Here is an 18,818-nt window from a genome sequence, read left to right on the forward strand (position 1 = left end):
ACAAATATTTTCTCCCATTATGTGAGTTATCTCTTTACTTTTTTTACTGTTTCCTTTGCTGTGGAGAATATTTTTTTAACTTTATGGGACCCCATTTGTCCATTTTTGCTTTGGTTACCTATGCTTGTGGGGTATTGCTCCACAAATCTTTGTCCAATCCAATGTCCTGGAGAGTTTCCCCAATATTTTCTTCTAATAGTTTTGGGTCTTAGACATAAGCCATTAATCCATTTTGATTTGATGTTTGTATGTGGTGAGATAAAGTGCTCTAGTTTATTCTTTTACAAACGGCATCCAGTTTTCCCAGCACCATTTATTGAAGAACAGTCCATTCCCCAATGTAGGTTCTTAGTACCTGTGTCTAAAATGAGTTCACTATAAATGTATAGATTTATCTTTGGTTTCTCTATTCTGTTCTATTGATCTGTGTGTCTGTTGTATGCCAGTACCACACTATTTTGATTACTATACCTCTGTTGTATAATGTAAAGTTGCATAATATGATTCCCTCAGTTTTACTATTTTTGCTTAGGATAGCTTTGGTTATTCTGGATTTTTGTGGTTCCATATAAATTTTAGGATTTTTTCCCTATTTATGCAGAAGAATGTCATTAATATTTTTATAGAGATTGCATTAAAATTGTAGATTGCTTTCAGTAGCACAAACATTTTGACAGAATTTTTTTTCCAATCTATAAACATGGACTACCTTTCCTTTTGTTTCTGTCTTCAGTTTCTGTCATCAGTGTGTTATAATATACATTGTAGAGATAACTTATTTTCTTGTTTATGTTAATTCCTAGGTATTTCATTTTATTTGGAGCCATTGCAAATGAGATTATTTCTTGATTTCTTTTTCAGATTGTTCATCTGTTGGCATATAGAAATGTTATGGATTTCGTATGTCAATTTTTTATCCTGTAAGTTTACTAAATTTTTTTATCTGTTCTAATAGGTCTTTTTTTTGGTGAAGGTTTTAGGTTTTTCCAAATATAAGATTATATCTCCCACAAACAAAGATCATTTGTCTTTTTCCTTTCTAATTTGGATCCCCTTTAATTCTTATCTCATCTGACTGCTCTAGCTAGGACTTCCTGTACTATGTTGAACAAAGGTGAAATTGGGCATTCTTGTCATGTTCCCAATCTTAGAGGAAAGTCAGTTTTTCCCAATTTAGTATAATACTTATGGGTCTGTAATTCATGATTTTTATTATATTGAAGTATGTTTCTCCTATACCCAGTATTCTGAGGATTTTTATTATGAAGGGAGGTTGAATTTTATCAAATACTTTTTCAGCATCAATTAAAATGACTATATGATTTTTATCTTTCATTCTGTTGATATGATGTATCACATTAATTGATTTCTGTATGCTGAACCATCCCCATATCTGTGGGATAAATCCTATTTGGTCATGATAAATGATCTTTCTAATGTGTTGTTCAACTTGATTTGCTAGTATTTTGTTGAGGATTTTTACATCAATATTCATCAGTGATATTGGCCTATGGTTTTCATTTTTTGATGTGTCTTTGTCTGGTTTTGGTATCAGGGTACTACTGGCCTCATAGAATGAGTTTGCAAGTATTCCTTCTTGCTCTATTTTTCAAAATAGTTTCAGTAGAATTGTTATGAGCTCTTCCTTAAATATTTGTAAGAATTTGACAGTTAAGCCATCAGGTCCTGGGCTTTCTTTTCTGGGAGACTTGTTTTTCCCCCCAAGACCAAGTCTCACTCTGTTGCTTACACTGGAGTGCAGTGGCATGATCTCAGCTCACTGCAATCTCTGCCTTCTGGGAAATTTTTAATTATGGCTTTTGCTTCATTGCTTGTTGGTCAGTCTGTTCAGGTTTGGGATTTCTTCCTGATTCTGTGTTTTTCCTGTCCTTAATATTACCAGTGAATTTTGTACCTTCAGATTATTTTTTAGCGCTCATTAATGCCCTTTTCTTTCTGATTGAAGTACTCCCTTTAGCATTTCTTGTAGGATGAGTCTGGTATTGATGACATCCCTCAGGTTTTGTTCATCTGGGAAAGTCTTTGTTTCTCCTTCATATTTGAAGGATACTTTTACCAGATATAGTTCTATAAAGTAAAAGTTTGTCATGCCACTCTCTACTGGCCTTTAAGGTTTCTACTTAAAGGTCTTGTCAGAGGTAATGGAACTCCAGTTTATGTTATTTCTTTTTTTCTTGCTTCTTTTAGGATCCTTTCTCTATCCTTGACCTTTGGGAGTTTGATTATTAAATGCTTTGAGGTGTTTTCTTTGGGTTAAATCTGCTTGCTGTTCTATAACCTTCTTGTACTTGGATATTGATATCTTTCCCTAGGTTGGGAAATTCTGTGTTATTATCCCTTTGAATAAACTTTCTACCCCTCTCTCTTTCTTTACTTGTTTTTTAAGACCAGTAACTCTTAGATTTGCCTTTTTGAGGGTATTTTCTATTTTCTTTTGAGGCTATAACAATGAGTGCTTCATTGTTTTTTAGTTTTTGTCTCCTCTCTATGTATTTTCAAATAGCCTGTCTTCAAGCTTACTATTTTTTTCCTCTGCTTGATTCTGTTTAATTGTTTCAATCTCTTTGTTAAATTTATCTGATGGGATTCTGACTTCCTTCTCTGTATTATGTTGAATTTATCTGAGTTTCCTCAAAACATATTTTGAATTCTTTTTCCGAATGCTCAAATATCTCCCCAGGATTGGTCTCTGGTGCCTTATGTGGTTCATTTGGTGTGGTCATGTTTTCCTGGATGATCTTGATGCTTGTAGATGTTCATTAGTGTCTGGGCATTGAAGAGTAAGGTATTTATTGTAGTCTTCACACTCTGGGTTGGTTTGTATCCATCCTTCTCAGGAAGGCTTTCTACATAATCAACAGGGATTGGGTGTTGTGATCTAAGCCATCTCTGCATTAGGGGGCACCCCAAGCACAGAAACCCTATGGTTCTTGTAGACTTGTAGAGGTTCCACTTTGATGTTCCTGGATAAGATCCAGAAGAATTTTCTGGATTACCAAGCAGCGACTCTTCTTTTCTTTTACTCTATCCCAGATGAACAGAGTCTCTCTCTCTCTGTCTCTGTTCCAAGCCACCTAGACCTGAGAGTGGGTTGACACAAGCATCCCTGTGGCCACCAAAACTGGGACTGTGCTGAGTCAGTCCTTAAGCTAATACAGCACTGGATTTTAGCCAAGGCTCGCTGTAACCACTACCTGGCTATTGCCAGTGTTCACTCAAGGCCCAGGGTCTCTACAATTACCCGTTGGTGAAGCCAACCATATGTACATCTTTCCCTTCAGGGCAGTGAGTTCCCCTAGACCCTTGGTAGGTCCAGAGATGCCATCCAGAAGCCAGGAACTGGAGTCAAAAACCTTAGAAGTCCACCTGGTGTTCTACTGTACTGTGACTGAACTGACACTCAAACCATGAGACACAGTTCTTCACAGTCTTCCCTTCACTTTCCACAGCCAGAAGAGCCTCCCCACTTGGTCACCACTACCACAGGCTTACAGGGAGTACTGCCAGGCTACTACTGATGTTCCCATAAGGCCCAAAGCCTCTTTATTCAACTTATGATGAATGCTGCTTGGCCTGGGACTCACGCTTGAGGGCAGTGGGTTCCCCTTTGGCCCAGGGCTGGTCCAGAACTGCCATGCAAGAGTATAATCTTGGAACTGGAGACCCCGATATCATCCTGCTTGTGCTCTATCCCTCTGTGACCAATTGGTGTCTAAAGTGCAAGACAAAGTCCCCTTTACTTTTCTTTCCACCTTTCCTGAACTGGAGTGTTTCCCCATAGGAATCAGGTAGGAATGTGCTGAGTTTCACCTGAAGCCAGCAAGTCTCAGAGTCTCATTCAGGGTCCCCAATATATCACCTGGATTTTGATGTTGGTTATTTGGGGGCCTGGGACTCTAGTCAGCAAATAATGAGTTCTGATAGGCCTGAGTTCTTCCCTTCTAGGCAACAGCTTCCTTTCTGGCCCAGGGTGTGTCTAGAAATGTCATCCCTGAGCTAGGGCCTGGAAAAACCTCGTGACTCTGAATGATGCTCTATCCTACTGTAGCTAAGCTTGCAACCAAGATGCAAGACAAAGTCCTTTTTACTCTGCTCTCACCTCTTCTTAAGTGGAAGAAAGGGGTCTCTTTTGAAGCTGTGAGCTGTGTAGCCTAAGGTTGGGGAAGGGGTGCTATAACCACTGCCTTATCTGATCCAGCTGGTGTCTTAATATGTCATATGCTCTCCCCAAGTCCACTGGTTCTGAGCCCAGTTCAGCACTAGGACTCATCTAAGACTTGCAGTCCTTGTGGCCTAGCCTGCCTTTCAAGTTAATTCAGGGCCCCCGAGCACTTTAGCTCATAATGGTGCATCTTCCCAGAATTAAAGTTCTGACTTCTGGGATGGGTGATTCCCCTCTGTCTAGGACTGGTTTAAATATTCCCTCCATAGGTGGGAGTCTGCAGAGTTCAGCCCAGTTTCGCTTTCTGCTGTGACAAGGCAGCACAGAGTTTAATACAATGTCTCACAAGTGCTATACTCTCCCTGTCTGAAGCACACAGATTCTCTCTCCATACCATGCAGTCACTGCAGATGGATGAGTGACGGGTGGTGTTGGTGATTCAAGACTCGTTCCTACCCTTTCTCAGTGCCTCTTTTAATGATATGAAGTTAAAACCAGGTACTGTGAGTGGTCACCTGATTTTTGGTTCTTATGAAGGTCCTGTTTTTGTGTAGATAGTCATGAAATTGGTGTTCTTGGTAGGGCATGACTGGTGGAGCATTCTATTCGGCCCACTTGCTCTACCCCTCTTCTCCATTTATTTTTCAGTTGTATGAGTTTAAGGGGTACAAGTGCAGTTTTGTTACGTGGATATGATACATGGTGATGAAGTCTGGACTTTTAGTATAACTAGGGAAGTTTTTAAAGTAGGGAGAATAACAATCAATATGAGAAGGAGCAAGCTATGTAAAAAGCTTGGCAAAAGACTATTCTTGGCTAGGCAGAGTACAAAAGTAGTGAGATGGGAATAAGCTTGCCTTGTTCTAATAACTGGTACTAGCTAAGCTTAGCTAGGACATATTGAACACAGTGGTGTGTGGAGAAAGCATTGAGGTGCAAACGTAGAAGGGGGAAGATCATTTAAGAGGCTAATGAAGCAATCCAGGCAATAAGTGACGACAGCCCAACTAGTATGTCATCAGTGGAGATGGAGAGAAGGAAGTACACTGATGATTGAAAGGACATTGGTGACTCTAAGGTTTCCATTTTGGGTGACTGGGTGAATGGAGGTGCCATTTATAGAGGTGGGGAATTTGCCAATAGTTACACTGAGTTTAATGCAATGTCTCACAAGTGCTATACTCTCCCTGTCTGAAGCACACATCAACCATGAATATTCTCTTATGTCTTGAGTTATTTGTTTCTAAAGTTCTATTATTTCTAATTTTGAATAGTAACACAGGTAGTAAATGGGTAAAGCCCCATAGGATTAAACCTTTGTATCTAACCTAGATACAAAGTACTCTATTGCTAGTACTCCACAGGTTACTTGGGACAGAAGCAGATACAGAAATGCCTGATTCATTTCCCTCCAAAGATTGTGATTTATTGTTAAGGGTCCTAGAGAGTGCCATCTCTGTTTTTGGTAGACCTACCTCCAGCAGAGAGCCATGAGACTCTTGCTTATCTGCAAACACCAGGCATGCAGGAGTACTTCATCTCCCCCTGTGTTTGCAATCATACAAAGCAGGAAATACAGATCTAATAGTTCTCGTTAAACATGTAAGCATACCGTCAAGTCCCAGTATATTTATAATGACATCACCCATTTACCCAGGCTCCAAATGTATCATTGATTCTTAACATTATCTCCTTTTTCCCCCCAAGTTAGAGTCTCACTCTGTTTCCAATGCCGGAGTGCAATGGCACAATCTCAACTTGCTGCAGCCCTGATCTCCCAGGCTCAAGCAATTCTCCCACCTCAAACCTCTGGAGTAGCTGGTACTACAGGCAGGTGCCACCATATCCGGCTAATTTTGTTTATATTGTGTAGAGATGAGGTCTCACTATGTTGCCCAGGTTGTTCTCAAACTTCTGGACTCAAGTGATCCTTCTGCCTCAGCTTCCCAAAGTAATGGGATTACAGGCATGAACCATTAACATTATGTCTTATTTGTTTCTGAAGTTCTATTATTTCTAATTTTCAATAGCTTTTTTATTCATAATGGCTAAAACTATGTATTGTGAAACTACAGTGTCTCGATTTGATGTCGCAGTCTACTACTCATTGCTAAAAGTTGCTTCACGCCTCTTATCTTCTATTTCCTGATCGTGGAATATTAATAGTGTGAAATACTTAAAATAGTATCCAGCATATAGTGAATACTCAATAAATGCTAGCTTTTATTAATTTTTTTCTTTCCATTTCAGTCTCGTTGTCACCTTAGTAGGTTTTATTCTTATATTTATTATTTTTTCCTTTATCAATTGTGCAAAAAATTAATTTGAGCTTTATGTGCCAGACAAATGGATTATCCCAGTAGGCTCCTAGTCATTGTAGTCACCTTACACAGCATGGCTAAATAATTTTAATGTACAACTTTGACCAAGTCACTCTTGAGTTAAACAGACTTTTAGTCTGTTTTATTATTGTTTTAAAGTTCTCTATTGTCAGTGCATCCCCATTATTGCTCACACCTAAGACAGACTGCTCTCACCCTCACTCCCTTGGGTATATCATTACCTTTCATGCTAGAGTCCAAAATCTCTTTTTAAAAATAATCCAAAGTTTTTCATGTGGCTTTCATAATTCGGATCATCTCATAATATTCTTATAGGGATGTTCCATGCTTCAAGATGGCTAACCCTATATGTACATTTACTGTGTTACCTTGCCAAGACCTTGCCATCAGCTGGCTGGGTTGCTTTCTTCATCCAAAACCTACCCATGCCTCCATATCTGTGCCTTCACAGTAACCCAGAGCTAATTATCTAGCCTCAGAATTTATATCACATTTATTTATTTATTTATTTATTTATTTATTTGAGACAGAGTCTTGCTCTGTCACCCAGGCTGGAGTGCAGTGGCATGATCTGAGCTCACTGCAACCTCTGCCGCCCAGGTTCAAGTGATTCTCGTGCCTCAGCCTCTCGAGTAGCTGCGACTACAGGCATGTACCACCACACCTGGCTGATTTGTGTGTTTTTAGTAGAGACGGGGGTTTCACCACATTGGCCAGGCTGGTCTCGAACTCCTGACCTCAAATGATTTGCCCGCCTACCTTCCCAAAGTACTGGGAATACAGGCGTGAGCCACCATGCCCGACATATTACACTTACTATCTTTACCACATAGTTAATATATGTGCTTTATATTATGAATTCTTTTTCTGAATATATGCTTTGTTCTTTAATTCAAATGAAAAGTTGATGGAGATCACAAGTTGTGTTGTATGATGTTCACTGTAACAAACAGGAGCTTGTTCAGTGGTAATACAAGGTAACTACTTTTGAAATAGGAAAATGGGCCTCACTGCTGAATTCATTTACGGTAATTTGTGTGTTCTAGAAATGAGCTCTGATCACCACAGGGTGTCACTGCTTTACAAGTCTAATTTTCCTCATATGGGTGAGATGTAGATAGGAATTCTCAGAAGACATTTTTGAGAGATCGAAACAAAACATATAGATAGCAATGGAGCTGCGGAAATGATATAAAATCACATAGAACAAAAAGTGAAAATTTCATTTACACACTGTCAACATCCCCTGAAAATCCCATTCTCCTTCCCTCTGTTAACAATTTGTTGTATAGCCTTCCAGATCTTTCCTCTGTGGAGAGGAAGGGAGGGAGGGCGGGGGAGAGAGAGAGAGAGAAAGAGAAACAGAGACAGAAACAAGGTTTAGAAAACATAAATGAGATCCTACTCTCTGTGAGCGTGTGTGTTGTTTGATTGTTCAGTACCTTTTTTTCATTTGATAATATTTCATTGGCCATCTTTTTGTCTCAATACACCTAGCTTTATCTCATTCTTCTTAGCAGCTAGTGCAGCAATTTCTGAATACTGAAATGATCAGTAATGGCATCTTTAATCTTCAAAGTGTTTGCCTGGGTATATTCCAAAGCTGTGATTCAGACTGGATTACACTCTGTTGCTCATTATGTGAATACTATACAGTTAATTAGCAAACACTTGGGAGGGTTGGTAGGTGGTGTGTAGTAAGTTGGAAAACAGTTTATGCAAGCCAGATTGCCACCAGAATTTAGAACAGCATAAAATTAAATGCCCTACATAATTTACAAGGAGAAAAGGGGAAAAGACCGAAAGAGACTATTAGAATACCAATACATTTTTTTGTCTGCTTTATTGCTTGTTTCTGATTATAAAATAATACATGCTCATTGTAGAAGATGGGAAACAGAAAAATGTATTAAGAAAAAATCAGGCTGGGTGCAGTGGCTCATGCCTGTAATCCCAGCACTTTGGGAGGCCAAAGCAGGCAGATCACCTGAGGTCAGGAGTTTGAGACCAGCCTAGCCAACATGTAGAAACCCATCGCTACTAAAAACACCAAATTAGCCAGGCGTGGTGGCACATACCTATAATCCCAGCTACTCGGGAGGCTGAGGCAGGAGAATCGCTTGAACCCAGGAGGAGGAGGTTGCAGTGAGCCGAGATCGAGACATTGTACTCCAGTCCGGGCAACAAGGGTGAAACCCATGTCCAAAAAAAAAAAAAAGGAGAAGAAAGCAAACATTACCCTAACACTACAACCCAGACTTATCCACAGTTAATATTTACTGTTGCTCTTATAGCTTATTTCCTGGTTTAAAATTTTTATTATGATACAACAGTATGATTTTAAAGCATTTTAAAACAGTTCAAAAGGGTATAAAGTAAAAATGAAAAGTTCTCTTCCCACTATCCCTGGTCCTCACTTTCCACATAGTCATTCATTGTTAACAGTTTCTTTCATAATGTACTTTTAAGTGTATTGATACTGCCTTTATTGTGAGTATACAAATGTGTGGTGTATGATCTGTATACCATAATGAGGTCATACTCTGTTAATGTTTTTTATACTACTTTTTTTCCATTTAGCTTTCTATCTTGAGCATACATATCCTATATATAATTTAAATACAACCCAATGATTCTGAGTGTGGAGCTATTTCAAAAAGTTTCTCCTGACACTGCACTTCATGCCATTACATACCCTTGAGTTTCTAACTTTACACAGAAGGCCTGTAGACTTAGCTGAGGGCCCTTTCCAGTGAATCACACATTCATCCTGTGTATATATGGCTCTATTTTAGACTGTTTGGTGGGTGACATTAGAGGAGAGGGTTGTTACTACAGTGTGGTACAATGGAAAGTGCCAAAGTCCTGAGTTTAGATCCTAGGTGTATTGCCTGCCAGCTATCTTTAAAAAAGAAAATGTTTTAAACAACTTTCTGATATATTTTTATCCTTCAGAGGTGAGGAAACAGGGACCAAGCCAGGAAGGAGTGATTATTTAAGATCACACAGCTAGTTTGTAGTAGACCCGGATCACACAAAGGCCTATTTGAACAACAGGCTGTGTGATTCCCACTCTAACATCTTGGCCTTTCTTTAGGACTTCTGTAAGTAACGAAGCATTGTATTATTGAAAATCAATGAGAGAGTAGATTTCAAGAGTCCTCACCACAAAAAAGTGATAAGTTTATAGGTAATATGTATGTTAATTAGCTCAACTTAGCCATTCCACAGTGTATATACATCTCAAAACATTACACACATTTATACAGTGCTTCTCAATTAATTAAATTAATTTAAAAGATGAATGAGCATATGCCTTCAAGGCTATTGCCTAACCTTTTCACTAAAGCCTTGATGCAAGTTATGTATTCTGTTATCATTCTAGTGTCCAATAACCCCCTCTCTGATTCTCTTTGTTTTGTCACATTTGCTTTTTAGGAGAGAAGCCTTATAAGTGCACCTGGGATGGCTGCTCCTGGAAATTTGCTCGCTCCGATGAGCTCACTCGCCATTTCCGCAAGCACACAGGCATCAAGCCTTTCCGGTGCACAGACTGCAACCGCAGCTTTTCTCGCTCTGACCACCTGTCCCTGCATCGCCGTCGCCATGACACCATGTGAGCTGCACAAGTCGCACTAGAGAAGCTGCGCTCGTATCTTTCCTGTTTGTGTGCTGAGGTCAGGATAGTTTTTTCCTCTTTGACCTCAGCTTGCATCTGAAATGGAGTTGAAGCAGCCCACTGAGCCAAGTTGAGGAGACTGGAGGAAAAGATAGCTGGTCTCCCGTGGGGTTCTTCATATTCCACCTTCACCTCTCCATTGTCCAGACCCATTTTTGTCAACCTCCATACGGGTTGAATTCCAGTGTGGCACCCATGGATGCCTCCCATATCCCCTGCTCTGAAATAGGACGCTTTTCCTACAGTAACAAAACAGGAATCAAATTCAAGGCTGTGAACAAACATACGCTGCTTTTTTCTTTCCTATTTTTCTCTTGTTTTCTAGAACTCTTATCCGTATGTTTTTTAAATAAGTACCTAAAGATGGTTTGATAGTGTCCTAAATGACTTTTTTAAGTTCCTAGATGGAAAGATCATAACAGTGTAGTTGAGTGGTAAGATTTACAGGGATTTGGTTTCTGAGTATGAGGCACATTTCCAGTGAATAAGCTGAGTCCCATACCAAACTCAAAATGTTTTAATAAATCTAATCCTATTTCCTCTTAAAGTTTGGTTTTCAGATGGTGCTGGTGCTTCTGCTTCTTAAGTTCATCAAGGGAATGAGGAGTTCTTTTCCTTCTCCTCCTCCTCCTCTTCTTCTCTTTCACTTTCTCCTTCAGGATTAAGATTTTGCTGCACAATGATTATTTGTTAGGTTACATTTGGACAGATATTCAAAGCACACGTAGACATGTCAGTAAGGAAAAAAATGTTCCAGGAGAGTAGGTTGGGCCGTTACAGGAACAAACAGACCTAGGATGATCCTGAGAACAAATAGAGGGGTACATTTATTTGGACAGGATATCTAAAGTGCTGTTAATCACAAACCTCATTCAAATGGCAGGCTGTTGAGACAGTGTCTTGAGGGGCTGGCTGTGCTGGTTTTTTTTTTTTTTCCATTTACACAAAGAAACAATTGAGTATATTGCATGATGAGAAATCACACACCAGGGGCGTGTCATACAGAAGTGAGGAGTTGGAAGAACAGAGTGTTGTTCACTCCACAGAATTATTGGCATTCATTCCTGTTTCAAATGAATCATAAGATGCTTTTCATGGAAACTGACATACAAAAAGCAATTTCATGTTCTGCAACTGCTATGAAAACCTAAGCCATTTATTTTAGCTATTACAGCAGGTTGCATAATATACTCATTTGGCTGCCCAATCAGATTGTTTTATAATATGATCTGGGGTATAAAATCCTCTGTTCCTGGCCCTGGACCACAGATCTACCTCCACATGGCATATTTCCTCTTCTGGGGTCAGGGGTTGGGGAGGGGGCTTGCATCACTTGAATTTGGACTCAGCCTCTCTGTTAAATATTGTCTTTATATTGAACACCTTTTTCTTTTCAACCCTGCTTGAATACTTTAGGTTACTATTTCCTGAGGCTGTCCGTTCTCACTAAATTGTAGAATTCTAGCACCAAGAAGGGATCCCATTAACCATCTAGTCCTATTCATCCCTTATATTTTACAGATGAGACAAATACGGGTCAGATTTGTTCTCCAGATGTTTCTTTGAGGCCTTATACACCTGCATGCTCATTCTCCTAGGGAATCACATAATTTTATTTATTTATTTTTTGAGACATAGTTTCATTCCGTCAACCCAGGCTGGAGTGCAGTGGAGTGATCTCGGCTCACGGCAACCTCCATCTCTTGGGTTCAAGTGATTCCCCTGCCTCAGCCTCCTGAATAGCTGGGATTACAGTGTGTGCCACCACACTATTAGTAGAGGTGGGGTTTCGCCACGTTGGCCGGGCTGGTCTCAAACTCCTGACCTCAAGTGATCTGCCTGCCTTGGCCTCCCAAAGTGCTGGGATTACAGGCATGAGCCACCACGCCTGGCCAGGATCACATTATTAAACCAAATTAAAGTTTATGTGATTGGTGGCAATATTTGTCTAATTTTATATGTATTCTTCAGAAAAACTTTAGACCTCAAAAATCATTTACAGCTGATTAAATAGCAAGTAAAATGTACTCGTGGTCATTGCCATATAACATTAGACACACACTTCTATAATATCTAGATTTTATTTACCTCATTTTAACTTGTAATGTCTATCTAGATCATAAACTCTCCATGAATCCAAAATTTTTCAAAATGACATGTGGGTTTTTACTGTTATCATTGTTATCAATCAGGGCTTTTTCCTAATTTTAGGTATACAAGTTCCAAACGTGCATAATTGCTAACGCACTGGGAGATCTCGAAGGCCAGTCTGTTACAGGAGACCTCTAATGTAGCTGTAAGACAGATTGGTAAAGATGAATTAACATACATTTAAGCTTATGATTGAGTAATTGATGCAGTATTTCACAGTAGAGCCCAAGCTTATTCATTTTCTTTATAATTTGGATCCTGATACTTTTTTTCAGAGCTCAGAACTGAACTGCTCCCCTCATACCTCAGAATCTTTTGCCTTGAGGCATATGATCTATTTATAAATGAAGATTTTCAAATATCCTGTTGATCAAGTTAGGTTGATCAAATTAGTATCCCAAATATTGGGGTCCCTGACATCTGAGCCTTTATTTAAAAATGTTTCTGTAACATAATGAGAGACTTTATGTTTGTTAATTGTCTGTAGTAAAGAAATTTTAAGCCTATTCTCATTTCTCACTCCCCTTCAAAAAATGATAAAAGCTTCCCAATTACTTACATATGCTCTAAGATGTGTGTCAGGATTCATTAACAGAATTTTATAGAGTACAGGAATTCAAATATAGTATGCTACCGAGTTATTATACCAAAAACACATAAAACTTTGCTAGATAGACAGTGAGGTGGTGGAAAGGAACTAAAATGTATCTCTCTTGAATAGCATTTGGGGTTCAATTGAATTTGTTGTGTTTATAACAGCAAAGCACCAGTATCCTGGACAGTTGCTTGGGGCATCAATAGGATTGGATAATATTCTGGGATTTGTTGCAGCAGAATTCCTCTATCTGATGATCAGCAGTTGAACATAATAAACTTCATAATTATAATAAAATTTAGGAAAAACTGAAGAGTGTAAACTGATTGGGTAGATTAAATTGGCAGAGTGCATTATGGGTAAGACAAAGGTTTTCAATATTAAATTCTTTTAAAATAAACTTTATTTTTGAACAGTTTCAGATTTACAGAAAAATTGTGAACTAGTACAGAGAGGTCTCATATACCTTACATAGTTTCCTCTGTTAGTAACATCTTACATTAGTGTGGTACATTTGTTACAATTAATGAAACACATTGATGTTTTAATATTACTAACTGAAGTCCATACTTTATTCAGGTTTTTGTAGTTTTTACCTAATATCCTTTTTAAACAATCCTTTTAAAAGGATATTAGGTAAAAACACCGATTGGGCACCGTAGCTCATGCCTATAATCCTAGCCGAGGTGGGCGATGATGATGAGGTCAGGAGTTCGAGACCAGCCTGGCCAACATGGTGAAACCTTGTCTCTATTAAAAATATAAAAAATTAGCTGGATGTGGTGGCAGGTGCCTGTAATCCCAGCTACTGGGTAGGCTGAGGTAGGAGAATTGCTTGAACTTAGAAGGTGGCAGTTGCAGTGAGCCGAGATCTTGCCACTGTGCTCCAGCCCAGGTGACAGAGCAACACTCCATCTCAAAAAAACAAAAAAAGAATTGTTTCAGCATCTTGTTCAGGATTCCACATTACATCTAGTAGTCATATCTCCTTAGGTTCCTTTTGATCGTGACAGTTTCTCAGTCTTTCCTTGTTTTTAGTGACCTTGACAGTTTTGAGAAATACTTTCCTCAACTGGGAATTGTCAGTTGTCTTTCTCATAATTAGACTGGGGTTATGAGTTTTTTTGAGAGTAGGACCACAGAGAGGAAGTGCCATTTTCATCACATCATACAGGCATACTTTGGAGATGATGCAGATTTGGTTCCAGATCACTGCAGTGAAGCAACTATTAGAATAAAGCAAGTCACACAAACTTTCTGGTTTCCCAGTGCACATAAAATTTTATGTCTATACAATCCTGTAGTCTGGTAAATGTGCAATAACATTATGTCTTAGAAGCAATGTACATACCTTATTTTAAAATACTTTCTTGCTAAAATGTTACTGGCACAGACACAACGTTAGCACATGCTGTTGGAAAAATGGTGCCAAATAGATTTGCTGGTCACAGGGTTGCCACAAACTTTTAATTTGTAAAAAAAATGCAATATCAGCAAAGTGCAATAAAGCAAAGCACAATAAAACGAGGTATGCCTGTATTTACATGACTTATCACTGTTGTTAACCTTGATCACCTGGCTGAAATAGTCTTTGTCAGGTTTCTCCCCTGTGCTCTTTTTTTTCTCCCTTCCATACTGTACATTTTGAAAGGAAATCACTGTGTGCAACCCATGCTTAAGGAATGGTAAGTTATATGCCCCATCCTTGAGAGCAAGTATCTTGTATAAATTATTTGGAATCATCGTTTAAGGGAGATTGTCTCTTCTCCCCCATTTATTTATTTATACAATACTTTATTTATATCAGCATGGATTCATGGATATTTATTTTATATTTTGAGTTATAATCTATTACTACTAGTTTATTTTGTTGCTTGAATTGTTTCAGCTTTGGCCATTGGGAGCTCTTTTGGGTGATTCTCAACTCCTTTTGATGTACTCCCATCATTTTTTCCTAGCATGTCCTTTCGGCCATTGCAAGATGTTTCAGGCTCATCTTACATATTTTGTGGCCTACTCCTAGAATCAGCCATTTCTTCTAGGAGTCCTGGTTTCTTTTACTGGATAATTATATTAGAGACCAGTATCTGGACATTAGGTATCCTTGTTGCTACTGGGCTATTTTTGCTTCTAGGCCATCTCAGCTAACAGAGCAAGGAAACATATGTGTGTATACTATCCTATGTATATGTGCATGTCTATGAATATTTCTATATGTAATCATCCAGATTTTTATTTAGCTAAACATGAGTTCCTATTGATGTTTTCAACTCTAATCTGTTACCACATGAATCATTCTAGCTTCTTCCTCTTACTTCTCTGAAACCTCCCACACTAATACTGAGAAATCTGGCTCTCAACCTCTGTCATTTATTTATTTAATTTTTCAACTTCCGTGTACATATAGAGCAGTATCTGAATTGTTAACCTGTATACCCATGAGAAGCAACTTTGATGAACTACAGCACAGTGTGTATGTACATGATAGTGATATTTTTAGAACTCCAACAGCTCTTTGAAATAAAGTGGTCCTCAAAATTCTGGAATTAGGGATTTCTGTGATGTGAGTTCCAAGAATCTAGGGTCTGTCCTGTCTCAGAAAGTTTTCTCATGAACCAAACCATCGAGAAACCTAACCTTAAGTAAGCCAAAAGAACTTACTGATGCTCCGCAGTTTGCTAATCCTTGTATGAGGGATGGACACAAAAGAAACTGGGTGGGCCAAATTTAAATAAACAGCACTATCTTTTCTTACTGTTAATATGGCCCTCTGACAACAGTGATGTTACCCTGAGTCACCTCTCTTCTATACTTTTATAAGTCTCACTTGGTTGACCTTAGGCAAGTCAGATCACCTCTCTGTGCCTCAGTTAATCCATTTGCAAAATGGGGATCTCAATATCTACCTCACAGGAATATTGTGAGGCTTCTCATAAATTATGTTGGCAAAAATGATGAGAGATCTTTAAGTGAGCAACCAAGTATTATAACCATTATTATGATAGTTATAATACCTTATATTTACCCAATGTAAAGGAGAAGATAAGGCTTCCTAGGTGATAAAGAGATAAATTTGAATCAGTAAGAAGGATCATTGAAGAGTGGCCACTGGAAGCAATATTATTTATTCTCTTACTTTCACGTTCCCTACATCTTCTTTGTTACTAACAGTAGGATTATCATCCATTTCCATACTTGAAATGTATTAGGACCTAAAGGAAGAGGTAGGCAAAATTCATTGCTTCAAAAGCTGTATTCTTCCCCCTTTGTAACTCTGCTTGGACCACATTACATGTCACACTCTCAGAAGCACAAAGGCAATTTTCCAGAGCCCTTTAAACCTTGGGCAGTTCAGTTTCACCACTTATATTTCCTCTTTCCTGACTTACTGTACTCTGAATAGTATAGGTAGGAGGAGGGAAGTTGGGTAGGGTGGTTGAGGGTGGGAGTGGGTTGGAAGAGGATGGGATTTATACCAGTGGCAGGATATTTCTTTGTTTTCCAAACACTGGTTTTACCTTCCATTTCCTTTTCTGGTGTTGGGTTGGGGTCAGAGGAAGAGACACTATTTTGTTAAAAACTCTCCTTCCTTTCCTAGAGTCACTGTAAGTAGCTGTGTTGGACATTACTTTGTAACTATGTTGTATGCAGTGCTGTTTTCATTGTATCACTGAATTAAAAGGGGAAGAGAATTCCTAATGGTGTCCATCCCTGTTTTTTGACAGGAGGTCACAGCAGGAGAGCAGTGCCAGAAACTGGTTCTCTTTTTTGTGTTGGGGAAAGGAGCCTGCGGTGAAAGGATTAATTGGATTTTTTGTCATTGTTAGTTTGTTTAAAGAAATTATGAAACAGTATATTAAGCTTGAGTCTCTATAACTCTTATGTTTGTGCCTCATTATTTCAGTGCTTTAGAGCAACACCTTGTTTTTCCTCTATTTTATACTAGTTATTGCTCCAGAGGCATGGCTTTGAGGCTACGATCATGAGCAATCTCTCATAAACAAGTCTGTTACGCACCTGGAGATACTCAAGATCTCAAGATTTGCCTCTGTTAGCATGGCCACTTAGAGATTACTCTGTTCTACTTCGGAGACTCTCCCACTATGGCATTCATGCAGGGTGTGTGCTTGGGTACTAAGCAATCTTGTTCAGTTTAATTATTGTACTTTTTATTAATAAAAAGATTTTAAACTTCAGAAATCATGGCTATTTTCTTGACTTTGTCTCCAATCTCTGTTTCTCTAGCATGACATGAGTAGGTCACTTTTTTTCCCCATAGCTGGGTAAAGTTATAATGAAACTACTATATAGTATCATGGGATAAGAAAGGAGGCCAGGTTGTCTTAATCATGATAATTTCTCTGTTTAATCATATGAGGTCCTCCCCATTCTGGGGAGTCTATTCAGCCGTGTCCCTGAATGGAGCTTCATGAAGGCTTTGTGCTCCTTTTGCATGTTTTCTACAAAGGATCTGACAAGAGTTTGTAGGATACAGACTTAGTTGGCTAGATTTTCTTGCACAGATCTGTTCTCACTTTGTTTATGTTTTCTCAAGAAGTAAGGAGGGAAAGGAGGGTGTTGGAATGGCTTTAAACTTCAAAGCCACAGCAGTAAAAATTATAGCACTGAGTGAAGATGTGGAAGTTGCCTCACCTTTCAGAGAAACTCTGGGAGAAAAATAGAAAGAGGGAAATTCTGTGATGGAGATTGAGGCCAAGAGTAGGAAGAACGAATTGAAAAGTGACTGTTCCTGGGGCTACCAGATGAGATTTTCACTACAAATGATAAAAAATAAGAAATCTCACAGATTTTTTACTCATTTCTTTATTCTAAGAGTCAATGTCATCCCTTTGGGCTAAAGGCATTATCAATTCAAGGCTACCAATATTGACTAAAATCCTACAATAATCCAGTCTCTTTTCTGGTTGCTATGGAAATGAATAAAACCCAGCTCCTGCTCTCAAGAAATTCACTCTGGTGGAAGAGACCAGCATATGAAGAAACACATTAGTGTTTTCAGTGTTATTATGGAGATATGTTTAGTATTTTCAAAGATTAAATACATGTGAACCATGAAAGATACCATGAACAGAATTTAAAGATAGCCGCATATATAATGCAAGATTTCTATCCAGAATGTATTTTTAAAAATCCTACAAACCAATAAGATAAAATACAATAATTTTAAAAGAAATTAACAAATCAGAGATAGATTACATGTAGTCAATGAACATAAAAAAGGATGTTGAGGCCAGGTATGGTGGCTCATGCCTGTAATCCCTACACTTTGGAAGGCCGAGGCAGGTGGATCACAAGGTCAGGAGTTCAAGACCAGCCTGACCAACATGGTGAAACCCTGTCTTTACTAAAAATACAAAAATTAGCTGGGCATGGTGGCACGCGCCTGTAATCCTAGCTACTCAGGAGGCTGAGGCAGGAGAATCGCTTGAACCCGGAAGGCAGAGGTTACAGTGAGCCAAGATGGCACCACTGCACTCCAGCCTGGGTGACAGAGCAAGACTCCATCTCAAAAAAGAAATTCAGTCTCATTAGTAATTAGGGAAATAAAATGAAATTGAACTATTTTCCATTCATTTAACTGGAAAATGTTTACAAGTATTATAAGACCAAGTGTTGGCAAATGAAATAGAAAGGGGAAATTATAAATTACTTGCTGGAGGTAAAAATGGTACTTGTTTTGGAGGGGACTTCTTTTCATATTTATTATGACTGAAAAGGCCTTATGCCTTATGTCTCAGAAATTTCATTTTGGTGTCTATAGTAGAGCAACTAACTCTCAATTATATACAGGTTAGTCCATATACCATAAACATATTAATTTAAGCATTGCTTGTAATTGTGAAGAAT

The 18,818-nt window shown here is 38.6% G+C and overlaps 1 protein-coding gene across 10 annotated transcripts in view; it reads left to right on the top strand.

Annotated features, from left to right (window-relative positions):
- Positions 1–17,150, top strand: part of KLF8 (KLF transcription factor 8) — a 255,999-nt gene extending 238,849 nt beyond the window's left edge. For 9 of the 10 annotated variants that reach the window (XM_078363553.1, XM_054251528.2, XM_078363554.1 and 6 more), the window contains one exon: positions 9,964–17,150. In XM_078363553.1, coding sequence (XP_078219679.1) covers positions 9,964–10,145 — 182 coding nt within the window. In that variant the 3' untranslated portion in view covers positions 10,146–17,150. Of the gene's footprint in view, positions 1–861; positions 921–9,963 lie in introns of all 10 variants that reach the window. The other variant, XM_078363557.1, reaches the window with a different exon arrangement.
- Positions 17,151–18,818: the final 1,668 nt, after the last annotated feature.

The sequence above is a fragment of the Callithrix jacchus genome, chromosome X (genome assembly GCF_049354715.1).
Source record: "Callithrix jacchus isolate 240 chromosome X, calJac240_pri, whole genome shotgun sequence".
Taxonomy (NCBI): Eukaryota; Metazoa; Chordata; class Mammalia; order Primates; family Cebidae; genus Callithrix; species Callithrix jacchus.